We start from the raw sequence: 15,901 nt of genomic DNA on the forward strand, positions 1-15,901 counted from the left end.
GGACAGAGAATACTATAATCTTCCCCTGTGAATCTACCACCTGGTTTTGTCAAATCTTAACAAGTTGCAATATTTCCTTCAGATCTTGCTTCCCCATTACAGATATAGCGGAAGCCCCGTATGTACTTCTCTGAGACCCTATTCCCTTCTCCTTTCGTCCTTAGAGAAAGACACTAGCCTAATTTAGAGATTATTTCCATGAATACTTTTCTTAAAGTTATCACTACTGCATCTCTTATAAACAATATATAATAGGCAGATCACAAGGTCAGGAGGTCCAGACCATCCTGGCTAACACGGTGAAACCCCGTTTCTACTACACAAATACAAAAAATTAGCCAGGTGTGGTGATGGGCGCCTGTAGTCCCAGCTACTCGGGAGGCTGAGGCAGGAGAATGGCGTGAACCCAGGAGGTGGAGCTTGCAGTGAGCCGAGATCGCGCCACTGCACTCCAGCCTGGGCGACAGAGCGAGACTCCATCTCAAAAAAAAAAAAAAAAAAAAATGTATTAATAGTATTATATTGCCTGTTGAAAATCTGAAATTATATAAAACTGATAGAACTGTACTATCATTTTGCAACTCACTTTTTTTATTTTTATGCTCAAGATATATCAATTTTGTTTCATATAGTTCTATTTCATTCACTTTACCTGCTTTACAACATCCATTATATGAAGATACCACAATTTTACCAACAGACATTCAGATTTTACTTATGCTTTCAGCAAACCTATAACCACACAATCTTTCAAAGGGATTGTCAAATATTAGTCCTGGGATCTAATCTTTGAAAGAGAGAGCCAAATATTAGTCCCAAGATCTAATCTCTTAGCAGAAAGACAGAAATTAAAAGAAGGTACCCATACTCTGGAATAAAGCCTACCCTATGAATGCCCAAACAGACAGAATTCAATAATTGTTCTTCATGCAATATATCCACTAGTATATGAACAGAAACCCTTCATTTCTACAACAAGCTTCTATTTTAACTTCTTCCCTAGTAGAACTCTGCTCCTTTGATCCTTCCTATCTTATGTTAGAACCAACTCTGAAATAATCACAGGTATGAAAACCCATTAAACTGCTAAATTTTTGTTTGGTTTCGTTTAGTCTCTCTCATCCCTATCCCACCCTTGGCTGTTTGGTTTCAACAGTTTCACACATAGGCACACAAGAATCACAGGATTCCTATACTTCCACAGCTACCTTCAACAGTCTCACCTCCTCCTCTGAGCTGATATGCAACTTGCTAACTACACTATTAAAAATAATGCTGTGGCCGAGCACGATGGCTCACGCCTGTAATCCCAGCACTTTGGGAGGCCGAGGAGGGTGGATCACCTAAGGTCAGAAGTTCGAGACCAGCCTGGCCAACCTGGTGAAACCCCATGTCTACTAAAACTACAAAAATTAGCCGAGTGGGTGGCCGGTGCCTGTAATCCCTGCTACTCAGGAGGCTGAGGCAGGAGAATCGCTTGAACCTGGGTGGCGGAGGTTCAGTGAGCCTAGATCACGCCACTGCATACCAGCCTAGGCCACAGAGCGAGACTCCGTCTCAAAAAAAGAAGTTGTATTTATATACTTATCAAATATACATATTTGCCTATTCAAAATGGTATCACCTTTCTAATTAAAACAGGGCCTCTACAAACTACACTATTAAAAATAATGGTGTATTTATATGCTTATCAAATATACACATTTGCCTATTCAAAATGATATCATCTTTCTAATTAAAACAGGCCCTCTACACATTAAAAACATTAATTGCTTTGAATGTAGTGTCTGAACATCACTTTGCATTGTCTTACAATTTAACTGCATTAAAACTTTAACAGAATTTTCCAAAATTAAGAATAATATTTTTAGCACACTCCAGCAGATTTTATCTCAGACTCCTTGCTGGTTTTACCAAATAGCTAACTAAAATGAAAACAAAGAAAAGTGAGGGAAACAAGGATGATTTCATTTGCATATTTTTTATTTATTTTTGTTGTTTTTGAATAGGAAACAAAATCTAGTTTATTCGATTTATTACTTAGGCAAAAGTAAACATACAACAGACAAATGGTCACTAAGAGTAAACTGGTTTAGCTTTATCAATAATGTAGCATCTTCTACATTCTGATATCCACTAGAACTGCACTATGATCTATCAAGAAATTTTCATATATTATATACTAGCTACTTACCTGCATAGGTTTTAGTTTTCCTTTTATCTCCACCCCTGGAATTTGCACATACCATGCTGCTGCTAAGTTTCGTTGTATGGACAAAAGCATGTTGACTGGTTTTAAAATTTCAATGTCATTTTGTGGCAAGCTAGCCTGCAAAATAGTTCTGAAAGAAAAACAAGAGTTTACTTTTTACTTCAAATTTACATTTTAAAATGAGGACTATCCTATTGTGTAACAGTTTCCACACTACATTTCGTAAAGGCTAAAGGCTGCTATCAGAAGTCTTTTAGAATACACTTCTTTTCACATTTTTAAAATCAATCTAAATCAGAATAAAGTTTATATGCAGAGCTATCCAAAACGAAACCCATATAACACTGATTTCAAAGACATAATTTTCATACACTATTACTACTGCATTATTTATTATTTTTCACAAGCGCTGTTGATACAGCAAATAGTTTACTATCATGCAAACAAATGTTACATCCTCCTAAAAACTGGAAGATAAAGAAAGTGATCTTATACTTAGCCCTTAATATGTTATTGGTACTTCTCTAGACTCAAGGGAAAAACTCAACTAATCTAAAAGTTAAACGAACATATGGTAATAGTCATTCTAGCTCGCCTGCCAACAATCATTTGCATAATCAAATAAATGCCCTTGTCACTCAACAGAGCCAACACTGTCCCATCTGGATTCACTAATCCTTTAGATAACTCATTGAAAATTCCCAAATGTGACAAGGTTTGAAAATGAGAAATAAATCTTAAATTTTATATTTTACAAAGTTTTTTCCCATCAATAAAAAAGGAAATAGCTATGTGCAAAGTGAGAAAAATAAAAAAATTAAATTAAGTACTGAGTAAACTATAATTTTATAATGGCTAATTTTTATAAAATGAAAAAAATCATATTATAAATGTAGTAAGGGAAAACACAGACTCTATGAGGTGCATACATGACTATTAACCACTGACCCAAGAAGCCAATGGTCAAGGTTTCATAGTAAGAAGAAATAAGGAATGAAAACCACAAATTACTACGATATTTTACCTCAGGCAAAAATTGTATGAAAATCCTATTTCTAGTAAGCAATACACAATGAGATTACATATTTATACCTTGACAGCTTCAACTGAGTGAGTTCGATGTTCATTTTATCAATGACTGGAGGAAGAGAATAATGTTCCATAGGAACCAAGCTAAACTTGTTTTCAATTCTGATTAAACCCAGATCTGCTATAACAGCATTAGGTGATACCGAAGACTGAGGAATAATAATAACTGGTGCTTTCAAATTGATATCCATCAAAAGGCGGAAACTCTTTTGAGCCAAGTCTTTCATGCTAGAAGCAGCTCTTTCTGCAGCCTGGACTGTGGCTGTGCTCAAAGCTTCTTTTGCAGTTTGGAAATTGTTGAGGAAGTTCTGTTGGAAGAGACAGATATTTAGGGAAAAAGGTATTTATTTTTAAATGAAAAAACTTCAAAAAGAGTAACAATAGTTACTCTAGGAAGAAAGAGCTCTTTCTCTCATTTATTTGAGAATTATTTCATTCTCATGACAAATTTTTGCAACAATTCTTTTAAAAATCTCCTGTTTATTAAGAATGTTTTTTACTTTAAATTCAAATTTAAATGAAAGGGAGAAGGACGGTACTGTACTTCTCCAAAAGTGGGTTCAATTCTGTACTGCTAAGTCACAGCAATAAAGTTTAGTCTTAGAAACTAAGCTTCTGCTGGCTTATTTCTGGAGGTTTTCTTCTTTTTTTTTTTAATGTACTCTTGCATGAGGAAAGACAGTTAATTGCCTACAATCCTGTAATCATTAGTAAGAGTCAAAATTTATTTATAATAAGATGTATTTCATCTCAATTTCAACTAAAAACAGAAAAATTTTTCCCAATAAGGATAAGATCATTCTTAGAAGCGATATTCTTGGTGTACATCCATTAATATTACAAAAGACACCTAATCTCCCTGGCACCCACCTCCAAATTAATTACTCTCTAGAAAAGTAAATATGATGGTTTAACTAGAAATTCATGCTTTTAAGGAATCATGAGATTCTGCACATGGGAAACCCTATGGACTCCACTAAAAGGCTCCTGGAACTGACATACAACTTTGGTAAAGTTTCAGGATACAAAATCAATGTACAAAAATCAGTAGCATTTCTATATACCAGTAACATCCAAGCTGAGAGCCAAATGAAGAACACAATCCTATTTACAATAGCCATCAAAAAAACAAAGTACCTAGAAATACGTCTAACCAAGGAGGTGAAGGATCTCTACAAAGAGAACTAGAAAACACTGCTGAAAGAAATCACAGATGACACAGACAAATGGAAAAACATTCCATGCTCATGAATTGGAAGAATCAATATTGTTAAAATGGCTATACTTCTCAAAGCAATCTACAGAGTCAATGTTATTCCTATCAAACGACCAGTGTCATTTTTCACAGAACTAGAAAAAACTATTCTGAAATTCATATGGAACCAAAAAAGAACCCAAAAAACCAAAGCTATCCCAAGCATAAAGAACAAAGCTGAGGCATCACATTACCTGACTTTATACTATACTATAAAGCTACAGTAACCCAAACAGCGTGGTACTGGTACAAAAACAGACAAACAGACCAAGGGAACAGAATCGAGGACCCAGAAATACAGCTGTACACCTATAGCCACCTGTTCTTTGACAAAGTCAACAAAAATAGGCAATGGGGAAAGGATTCCCTATTCAGTAAATGGTGCTGAGATAGCTGGCTAGCCATATGCAAAAGAAGGAAACAACTTTTTATTCTATGGTGAAAGGACCCCTACCTTTCACCACTTCAAAAATTAACTTAAGATGGATTAAATACATAAGTGTAAGACCTCAAAATATAAGAATCTTACAAGAAAACCTAGGAAACACCATTCTAGACATCAGCTTTGGGAAATAATTTATGACTAAGTCCTTAAAAGCAATTGCAACAAAAATAAAAATTGACAAGTGGGACCTAGTTAAAGAGCTTCTGCACTACAAAAGAAACTTTCAATGGAGTAAACAGACAACCTACAAAGTAGAAAAAATATTCGCAAATTATGCATCTGACAAAGGTCTAACATCCAGAATCTATAAAAAATAGTGTGAACAAGTGAACAAGCGAAAAACAAACTCCATTTAAAACTGGGCAAAAGACATGAACAGACACTTCTCAAAAGAAGACATACAAGGAGCCAACAAATACATGAAAAAATGTTCCACATCACTAATAATTAGAGAAATGCAAATCAAAACCATAATGAGATACCATTTCACACCGGTCAGAATGGTTGTTATTAAAAAGTCAATAAATAACAGATGCTAGGGAGACTGCAGAGAAAAGAGAACATTTACATAACCACTTGTGGAAATCTAAATTATTTCAGTCACTGTAGAAAGCAATTTAGAGATTTCTCAAGGAATTCAAAACAAAACTACCATTTGACCCAGCAATCCCATTACTGGGTATATATCCAAAAGAAAATAAATGATTCTACCAAAAAGATACATGCACTCACGTGTTCATCAGAGCACAATTCACAACAGCAAAGACGTGGAATCTACCTAGGTGCCCATCAACAATGGACTAGATAAAGGAAACATGGCATATATACACCATGGAATGCTACACAGCCATAAAAAAGAATGGAATCAAGTCCTTTGCAGCAACATGAACGCAGCTGGAGGCCATTATCCTAAGCAAATTAATGCAGGAACAGAAAACCAAATACTACATACTTTTGCTTATAAGTGGGAGCTAACCACTGGGTATTTTATGGACATAACAATGGGAACAACAGACACTGGGCACTACTACAGAGAGGGAGGAAAGGAGAAAAAGTTTGAAAAACTATTCTCAGTACTTGGGTGATGAGATCAATCATACCTCCAAACCTCAGCATCATGCAATATACTCATGTAACAAGCTTGTCCATGTATGCCCTGAATCTAAAATAGTTGGATTATCAACTGAAATTAAATAGTTGAAATTATCAACTGAAATTAACAACTGAAGTCCAAAAAAGTTGAAATTACCTTTTTAAAAAAAAAATTATGATTTTAAAAAGTTCTGATTGGCAGCCCCACTAAGAAGAATAGGCAGATTTAAATCCTTCAGCCCATGTGATATGGTTTGGCTCTGTGTCCCCACCCAAATCTCATCTTGAATTGTAATCCCCAGGTGTCAAGGGAGGGAACTGGTAGGAGGTGACTGGATCACGGGGGTGGTTTCCCCCAGTGCTGTTCTCGTGATAGTGAGTTCTCATGAGATCTGATGGTTTTATAAGAGGCTCTTCACCCTAAGCTTGTTCTTGTCTACTGCCAGGTAAGACGTGCCTGCTTCCCCTTCCACCATGACCGTTAAGTTTCCTGAGGCCTACCCAGCTATGCGGAACGATGAGTGTACTAAATCTCTTTTCTTTATAAATTACCCAGTCTCAGGCAGTTCTTTATAGCAGTGTGAAAATGGACTAATACACCATGACAGGTACATGGAAATAAATAATAAAAAGAAAAGCATTTCATGACGCTGTTGATCACAATCATAACCAAAAGCTGTAAGTTCCAATATGAGTCCTCCATATGCCTGAAGAATTTCCTCAAAAAATTGTTTTAACTAAGTAATCTTAAATATATTTCATTAAACAAGTTACAGTGGAAAGCCCTAAATTAAAACATAAAATGTACATTTAAAATGTATACCTATAGAAATGTTATAGAATTATAGTCTATATCTTCAAAACAATAATTTTAAAAATTCATTTGGTTAACATCATGAAAAGGATTTCCTTAACTATAACATTCTGTTCAGCACTCAGGTGCTCATCGCACAGCCCTATCAGTGAAGACTTTTACTATCTAGGTTCAGTTGTATAAGCAAAGATATTTAGGCCTCAGTGAGAAATAAATATGTTTAAAAAAACTTACCAAAAGAGACATGAAGAATTTATGAACATAAACAATCTGAATACAACCCACTTTGAAACTAAGTTTGCCATCTACTTTGGACATATCAGCATAGGCCTTTCCTTCTGTGGCATCTGGATAAAGAGTCAGTTGGAACCTAAAGACTTCATCTCCCAAAATAGAGACGGCCTAAAAATATTAGATTAACTTGTTATTATATTAAAAGAGCTGTATAGCCCTTATCAATGTATTATAAATAAGTTCTCTTATTAGAGAATCTTTGATATATGAAGTAGTAACATATGAATTCAATCTTAAAAATTATTAGCTGCAAACATTTTACGTGACAATAACTTCTTGTATTTCTTTAAAAAAATTTTATCAGTAAAAATATCAATCACTTAACTGTTCAGAAATAACTTTTACAAATCACTGGGTATCAAGAGGCCTAGTCTATATACAATGTGAAAGCAGACTATTACCATTTTCATCTCCAATTCCTAATAAAGTGCCTGGTACATGACAGACAATACATGTATACTGTGCAAATAAATAATTGCATCTCAAATCCAAAGAACAAAAGAAATTCCAATATAAGAATCTATTTTTTAATCACCTTTTTGTGAATGGACTGCAAATCTACATTCGTAACTATAATATCTTTAAGTCTGGCAAACACATCGGTCTGCTTAGGCTTCACAGAAATAGAGGCATCCATTCCTATAGGAAACATAACATTTATAAACTTTTCACCCAATCCACATGACTAAGTCAGCGGTATTTAAGGTCAGTAATATACTGACAAGATACAAAGTGAATAAAACTTACTCATTATTAAACATATTAATGGCATCAACTTTCATGTATGAGATACCTAAGAAAGGTAATAATACCTTTAAATAATAACTTTAAGGGATACAGGCATCTCCTCCAAAAAAGTTGAGGAAATTCTAAAACCAAAAAAAAAAAAAAAAAAAAAAAACCCACCAAGTTTCAAAGAAATTTAGATTAATTTAGAAAATTAATCAAATTTCTCCAAACTTAAATATCCTCTGCATTGGCAAGATCAGCAGTGGTCATTTAGTAAGATAATATTTGTTAAAACAGTGATCTTACAAACATTTACTGTATTATTGAAAACTGGGCTGGGAGCGGTGGCTCACATCTGTAATCCTAGCACTTGGGGAGGCCGAGGCAGGCAGATCATGAGGTCAGGAGATCGAGAGCATCCTGGCTAACACGGTGAAACCCCGTCTTTACTAAAAATACAAAACATTAGCTGGATGTGGTGGCAGGTGCCTGTAGTCCCAGCTACTTAGGAGGCTGAGGCAGGAGAATGGCGTGAACTCAGGAGGCGGAGCTTGCAGTGGGCCAAGATCATGCCACTGCACTGCAGCCTGGGCAACAGTGCAAGACTCCACCTCAAAAAAAAAAAAAAAAAACCAACTGTTACTCCAATAACTAAAAATAAATGAACAGTATTTGATGAATACTCTTATTTCTATAATAAACTGTATTAGAAAACAGTCTTCTAAGATTTTCCTCCAAAAAAAAATTTCTTTGTCATTCTCAGTTTCTAAAGACATAATGATTTCTACAATTGCATAAAAATGTAGATAACGCAAAATGCATAAGGAATATCTCAAGTCAGTAATGAATCATAATAAATTTACTTGTAACATTTTAAAGCACATCTCTGAAAAGTTTGCAAAGTCTTCAATATAAGTAAACCAAAAGAACACTCATGAGAAATCTACCAGGTAGGTACAAGCTCATTTTTCCTAGTTATGTAAAGAAACAGAAATATCTACAATAAGAAATAACTACTTACCATGTATTTTAATCTCTGCAATGTTACACTTCTGATCACAGACAAGGACATTAAATGCATTTAATTCAGCTGTGACCTTTAAATCAAACACATCCTTTTGGGAAATGTTGCTGGATACTAAAAAATAATAGAAACCTTCTGATTAGCAAAAGGCAAAGATAATACAACACATACAATAACTTCAAATCCACCAAAATAAAAGTACCCAATGCACTGTGAGGAACCAAAACGCCCTCCATTAGGATAACATGTATTTAACATAAATTTTGGATCAATTATCAAATTCCATCATACAAAAATCAGCACATTCCCCTTCAAATTAAGAATAAAGGCAACTAAATATTAATAGCACTTTGAAAGTACAATTTACTAGATGGAAACTTTAACTTTTTTTCCTGGGAATAAAGAAAACATTCTATATTAGACTTCTAGAATTCTCTTGGTCTAAAGTTTTGATTCTGAACTCCTTTTCATATCATATATTAGATTAAGGAAGAATAATTCATGATAAACTGCAATAGTGATGCATAGTTAATAAAATACATATTATTTACTATGGCACTTATGTGTTATTAACTACAGAATAAATTTCTCCAGATTATACCCTGTTGCTCCATCAAGAATCCTAAAATAAATTCTATGAGAAATGAACATAAAGGGCCAAATTTAAAAAATACAAAAAAAATTTTATAATGTATGTGCATGCAGGTGTATGTGTGAATAAGAATCACAGTCAAACTAGCTCCCTAAATCCACTTTAGTCCAGATCCTGACTGATAAATTTAGGATACATTTTCCTAAAAATCTGTCTCGCTTGAAGGAAATAGAGCCTTCTGATTGAAATTGCAAAAGCTCAGAGATTATCTGTCCTTACTCACCAGTATGAGAGGGTTTTTTTTTAATATTTAATGTAGCATAATGATGTTTTCTTTAATATTTGATGTAGCATAATCAAACCACAAAGACCAACAATATAGCAAAACTGGAAGACTTTATTTGGGTTAATAGTGTTTCTAGTTTATTGTGAGTTCAAACATTTCTTTTTCATTTATTCAGCTGTGTTGTGTATGTTTTGTATGTATACATAATATAAAGTAGAGGAATTTCCAAGGATATTTCTGAGGCTATTAATGTGACAAGTACATTAAAGGCAAAGAGGGTAAAGCTCTTTTACTCTAGTTTATAAGGAAATTGTTGCTCTGTTCCATGGTTTAAAAAAATCAGATCCGGCCAGGCATGGTGGCTCACACCTGTAACCCCAGCACTTTGGGAGGCCAAGGCAGGTGAAGTGCCTGAGGTCAGGAGTTCATGACCAGGCTGACCAACATGGTGAAACCCTATCTCTACTAAAAATACAAAAAATCAGCCAGGTATGGTGGCGGGTAACTGTAATCCCAGCTACTTGGGAGACTGAGGCAAAAGAATCGCTTGAACCTGGGAAGCAGAGGTTGCAGTGAGCCGAGATCACATCATTGCACCCAGCCTGAGCAACAAAAGTGAAACTCCGTCTCAAAAAAAAAAAAAAAAATCAGATCCTTGTATCTGATCTAACAGTACTGACAGTTTTACAACAAACATGCCAGTAATATAGGTAAAACTCAAACTCGTAATGGTCTGAAAGTTGAATTACTGGATGTTAAATACTGACATTATATAACATGAAAGAAAAATAATTAAAATGATATTTGGCTTAAAAATAAGCAAATGTTATTTATTCACTCAGGATATGTCATACATAATATTTCATAACATAAGTCATATGCCTGAGGACCCGGTGCCCATATCTGTATGATCTAAATATAGTTTTGGTTAGAAACCAATGTGAGTGTGTCTATTCCAGGCGCTCCTTCCCTGCAGTGTCCCACCGAGCACTTAAAATTGCTGAGCACCAGGTAGTCTACCTGACTAACTGAAATGGGCCTTTGTTACCTTGTATGACTGAATCCATAACTGAACTTCTTCCTTTCTCATTTTCATTGATCTGAAGACTACAAAGACACATCAACATAAAGTACATGCAATTTCTATTTTATGTAAAAGCTAGACAGTGAATTGAAATATAAATACATAATATTAAACAACATCTATTTAAAATTCCTCACTAAACTGCTCTATAATCCCATAGAGATAACATTTTCTTTCTCTTGAAACTAACCTAATCTATCAGAGCAGCAATGTCAACATGCTAAATACTTATCTTAATTGGAAAAAACAAGTTGTTACATGATTATTGAAGTTCAAAGTATTAGATCATGATTCAAAAATTATTACCAGATTTGACAGCAATACTTCTGGACTCCTCCACAAGTGGTTTCAGCTCGGATTCCTTCTCAGAAGAGGAAGGTTCAGAGAATGGAGCAGCAGATGATAAAAAATCCATGAAGGAAAGTAAAGCTTCTAAATGAAGTACTAAGTCTAAGGATGAAAATGAAACCTAAGATAATGAACAATTAGAAAGGCAGATTTCAGATGCAGTAACATTTTTACATCAGGGTTCAACAGATATAAGTAGCACAAGAATAGCTCAATTAAGGGCCTTTTTAAAATTTTTATTTTTTTAAGAACTCATTATTAACTCACTATTAAAATGTTAATCCTCGCCAGATAGTAAATCTCTGCTCACTCCCAAGTGCAACCACAATTTTAACTCAAAAGAACTGGAAGAGTTTTAAGTAAAGATACAGGAAATATTATCAGGCTTTAAACCACATTTCAGGCAGTTCCAAGCTGACTATGCATGTTCAAACAGACTGTGAGCAATGTCTGTACCAGGCTATGCTTTATGCTTCCCTTAATCTTATTCTATTCCTAACGCCAATACATAATTCAAATGTTTAATGCTTCCATCAACGCTAGGCCAAAAAAGCACAGTCGACTAAAATCAGTAACAAAATTCCCTTGAAGTGTATTAGTCACATACTTGTCAAGAAATCTAAGTCAAAACTGGGAAACAATCTTTTCAGAAAATAAATCAACTTTTTGTAAGAACTTTATTCCAATTCTATTATCTACTTCACTTTATCCATAAATTAGGAGTATTATTATTGCCACTGTTATTCTAATTTTAGAACTTACAATCTCACAGTTGAAAATGGCTATGAAGATAGATTTAATCAACACAACCCAGCCTTATAGTAAATTATAGAAGATTTACCTTCAGCGTCTGTTTGGTACTGTCATGAATAGTTTTAAATTCTGGTCCATCACTGTCTGCCTACAAATAGTGGAGAATTATACCACTGAGTTTCAAATACTAAAAATTCATACACTGAAAATATACATATTCTTTACTTTTCTAAATATGCTATTAAAAGAGTAAAAAGATATTTCTTAAAGGCAAAGAAGGCCATTCAAAAAAAAAAAAAAAAAAAGAAACCAAACTGACCACATAAGCATTTCTTACATTCCATACAAGCAAAAACTCTAATTCCTTATCCTACTGTGGAGGAAATGCTAGTACATCTAGATTAGGTAAACTAATCCAAAAAGTAGGAAAAAGTGCTAGATTATAACACACTTTGCTTTGGATTACAGTGGAACTTTACATTATTACCATTTATTCAATATCACAGGGTAATGAAAGTATCCAGGATTTTCAGATGCTTGCAAAATTCACCACATCAACCAATTTAGATAGAAAAATGTTGGGAGAGAAAATTGGAATATTAAATACAAGGGTAATATATATAACTTTATATATTTAAACATTAAAGAATCCTAGTAATAAAACTAGGTACCTTTGTCAGTAACATTTTCAGAAGGGGTTCGTCAGTCACATTAGAAGAGTTAATAATGTGAAGAGGTTCTCCTTTAGAATCTAAAAGAGAAAAAAGACAAGGTTGATCCATCAAGTTAACCATTTCACACGTTTTAAGACAGGACCAGCCAAATGTACACAAATGTACATTTGTCAAAACTCAGGACTGTACACTAAAAAGAGTGAATCAATCTTACCTCAATAAACCTGGCTTTGAAAAAAAAGAAACAAATTCCATAAAACAAAAATACTAGTACTCACCAATTACAACTGGTATAACATATGGTACTACTGTATTACTATCATCTAAACAAATCATGGTATATTAAAGAACCTATAAAACACATAAAGTAGGGATTATTCTCAATACAAGTTTACTTTACTTAAAGATATCCCATAGAGTTCTTATAAACTTTAAACACTAACAGAACTTTAAAAGTTAGCTTATTGCAGGAACTTAAGGTCAAGGATACCCACTAATGATAGTATTTATTCTGAGGGAAGGACAAGAGACTACAGATGATATTAATTTTTTCATCTATATACTTCTGTATTTGATTTTCATTTTTCACAAATACATATTAACATAATTAAAAAGAAATGTTAAAACTCACATAATTTGAAAATCAGATAATACATCGTATTTCCTAGTAAATTAACCCAACTCTTCAAAATGGGTCCCCTAGAACTGTACCCAGCGACTGTTTTTGAAAAGTTGAGTTAATATACTAGGAAATTAACATAATTGTACACAAACCAATATGTTTAATGTTGATAAAAAGGTAGGGATCACGTGCCTAATGAATAATTTACACAGACTATATTTCACACTTACCAGTGAAATCAAAGCACTGCATACTAATTTTTTTTAGATAAGCTTTAGCAGTCATGTCATAGGTTTTAACTCTAGCTTCCATTCCAAGTTGCAGGACATTTAGCTCATGTAAAGGCCTTCCCTTCTTTTCTGATTTTTTCATCAAAGTAACCACAACCTAAAAGAGGGTACCAGTATTACCACCAACTATTTCATTAATACACAATGAAAGTAAATCAAGAATTTAATAAGTATCCAGAGTGATATAAGCAAGAAATTCACACAATGTTAAGATGTTTACTTCTATTTATGCCTGCAGTTTGGCCTAATTCCCAGAAGTCCTAGTCTGATAGCCTTTCATCTGAAAGTCTGTGAGACCAACAGCCAATTTTTACATCATTTCTAAGGCAAGCTTTCTCAGCTTCGGCACTATTAACATTTTGAGCTGGTAATTCTTTGTAGTGGGAACTGTCTTATGCACTGTAGGATATGAGGCAGCACCCCTGGCCTCTACCTATCAATTGTCATTAGTATTCTCCCCTCAGATAATGGCAACAGAAAATGGTTTCAAACAATGCCAAATATCCATGCGGAGCAATGCAAACTGTTCCCCTTCAACCCAATCACTGTTCTAAGGGAAGAGAACAGTCATAATATATATCATAAATAATATTTAAAAGGTCTTATGGGTTTTATATATGTGTGTGTGTGTGTTAAGTATATCTGCAAATAGAATGATTCATGTATCAATGTTTCAACTACCAAAGCTTAAAAACCTTCAGTAACTCTGATATTAACCAGAAAAACATCCAAGTTTAACATAAAGAAATTGGCTTCAAAGCATGTATTTCAGATTCTTAAAAGTAAAGTCTATTCCTTTAAAAGTTTGTTTGTTTGTTTATTGACTGGCTGCTAGAGACAGGGTCTTGCTCTGTCACCCAGGCTGGAGTGCAGTAGCACAATCAGAGCTCACTGCAGTCTTGACCTCCTCGGCTCAAGTGATCCTCCTGCCTCCCAAGTAGCCAGGACTAAAGGCACATGCCACCACAACTGACTAATTAAAAAAGAAATTTTTTTTTGCAGAGATAGGGTCTCGTTATGTTGCCCAGGCTGGTCTCAAATACCTGAACTCAAGTGATCCTCCAGTCTTGGCCTCCCAAAGTGCTGAGCTTATAGGCATAAGCCATTGCAAACAGCCTATTTAAAAGTTTATTATTTTTAGCTCAGAGAAAAAACATAACCTCTACATAACTATTTAATGATAAAACAGATTTTAGAGGAAGTCCTTGCAAGTCCCTGTATCCACTATACTTTCTCACATACTCACACTTTTATGCCTGTTCCTCTTTCCGCCTTGCCCCAGACCCTTTCCTGATCCCTTTTCTCAGATAATTTCCTATTTCTCTTTAAAAACTTGATTCAAATGTGTCCTCCTCCAGAAAATCTTTTCTGACCCTCTCAGTCTGCTTAAATGCCTACTCCCTACCATCAGCACCCCAAGCTCCAATAGTATCCTCAGCAGAGATTTCGTGAAATAATTACAAAAATTTTAATAGTTTTCCTGCATGAGTTCAGACTGTAAGCCTTTTACCTCTATCCTTATCACTGGGCACATACAATAAATATTTGTTGGATGTGTGAATAAAGAAGAAAATGTATTTCATCTTTCCTCAAGAATATGCAGATGGCAAACATATTACTAATGTAACTTTTTTTAAAATGCAGGCATATTGTGTTTTATTCTATCAAGAGTTTCTAACATTTGAAAAGAATTTATCTGACACTATTGCCCTTTCCTGCCTTTCTTACATGACATCCAAAGCAAGTGACATTCCTACTGTCCTAAAAGCATTAAAAAGCATGTTAAAGAACATGCTGTCATTTTCTCTATGAAATATTATAACTCCCAAATCTTTCCCAAATATATAACTCCCAAATCTTTCCCAAATATTATAACTCCCAAATCTAACTCACAAACTTTCAATTTTTAAAACATCACTGCTACATGTAAACAGCCCACATAGATTTTTTTCATCAGTATCAATTATCTACAAGTTTAGTAGAGGTAATTCCAATATCCATTACTTATTTGGATATCCATTATCCAATAATGGAGATATCCAATATCCATTATATCCAATAATATCCAATATCCATTACCGCACTTTACAAAAACAGATGAAAATTACACACCTCTTTAATTTCAAAATTCAGCAGCATATTAATGACATCTACAGATCTAATTTCTTCCACTCCAGTTGTTAAAGTATTTTTTGAATCATGCATATCTTGTTGTGATATAGAGATTTCAAGGGGCTCTTTAGTTTCACCTGAAATGTTTAAAAGAAATTCATTCACTTTTATTCACAAATTTCTTCC

The 15,901-nt window shown here is 34.2% G+C and overlaps 1 protein-coding gene across 2 annotated transcripts in view; it reads right to left on the reverse strand.

The window, feature by feature from the left end:
• VPS13C (vacuolar protein sorting 13 homolog C (S. cerevisiae)) overlaps positions 1–15,901 on the reverse strand; it is a 189,868-nt gene that overhangs the window by 80,390 nt on the left and 93,577 nt on the right. For both annotated transcript variants that reach the window (XM_011975761.1, XM_011975760.1), the window contains 10 exons: positions 15,716–15,852; positions 13,544–13,700; positions 12,689–12,768; positions 12,106–12,165; positions 11,223–11,385; positions 8,952–9,068; positions 7,737–7,840; positions 7,142–7,309; positions 3,305–3,609; positions 2,195–2,342 (listed from right to left, as the gene is read on the reverse strand). In XM_011975761.1, the coding sequence (XP_011831151.1) occupies positions 2,195–2,342; positions 3,305–3,609; positions 7,142–7,309; positions 7,737–7,840; positions 8,952–9,068; positions 11,223–11,385; positions 12,106–12,165; positions 12,689–12,768; positions 13,544–13,700; positions 15,716–15,852 (1,439 nt within the window). The remainder of the gene's footprint in view (positions 1–2,194; positions 2,343–3,304; positions 3,610–7,141; positions 7,310–7,736; positions 7,841–8,951; positions 9,069–11,222; positions 11,386–12,105; positions 12,166–12,688; positions 12,769–13,543; positions 13,701–15,715; positions 15,853–15,901) is intronic.

This window comes from Mandrillus leucophaeus, unplaced genomic scaffold (assembly GCF_000951045.1).
Source record: "Mandrillus leucophaeus isolate KB7577 unplaced genomic scaffold, Mleu.le_1.0 Scaffold1583, whole genome shotgun sequence".
Taxonomy (NCBI): domain Eukaryota; kingdom Metazoa; phylum Chordata; class Mammalia; order Primates; family Cercopithecidae; genus Mandrillus; species Mandrillus leucophaeus.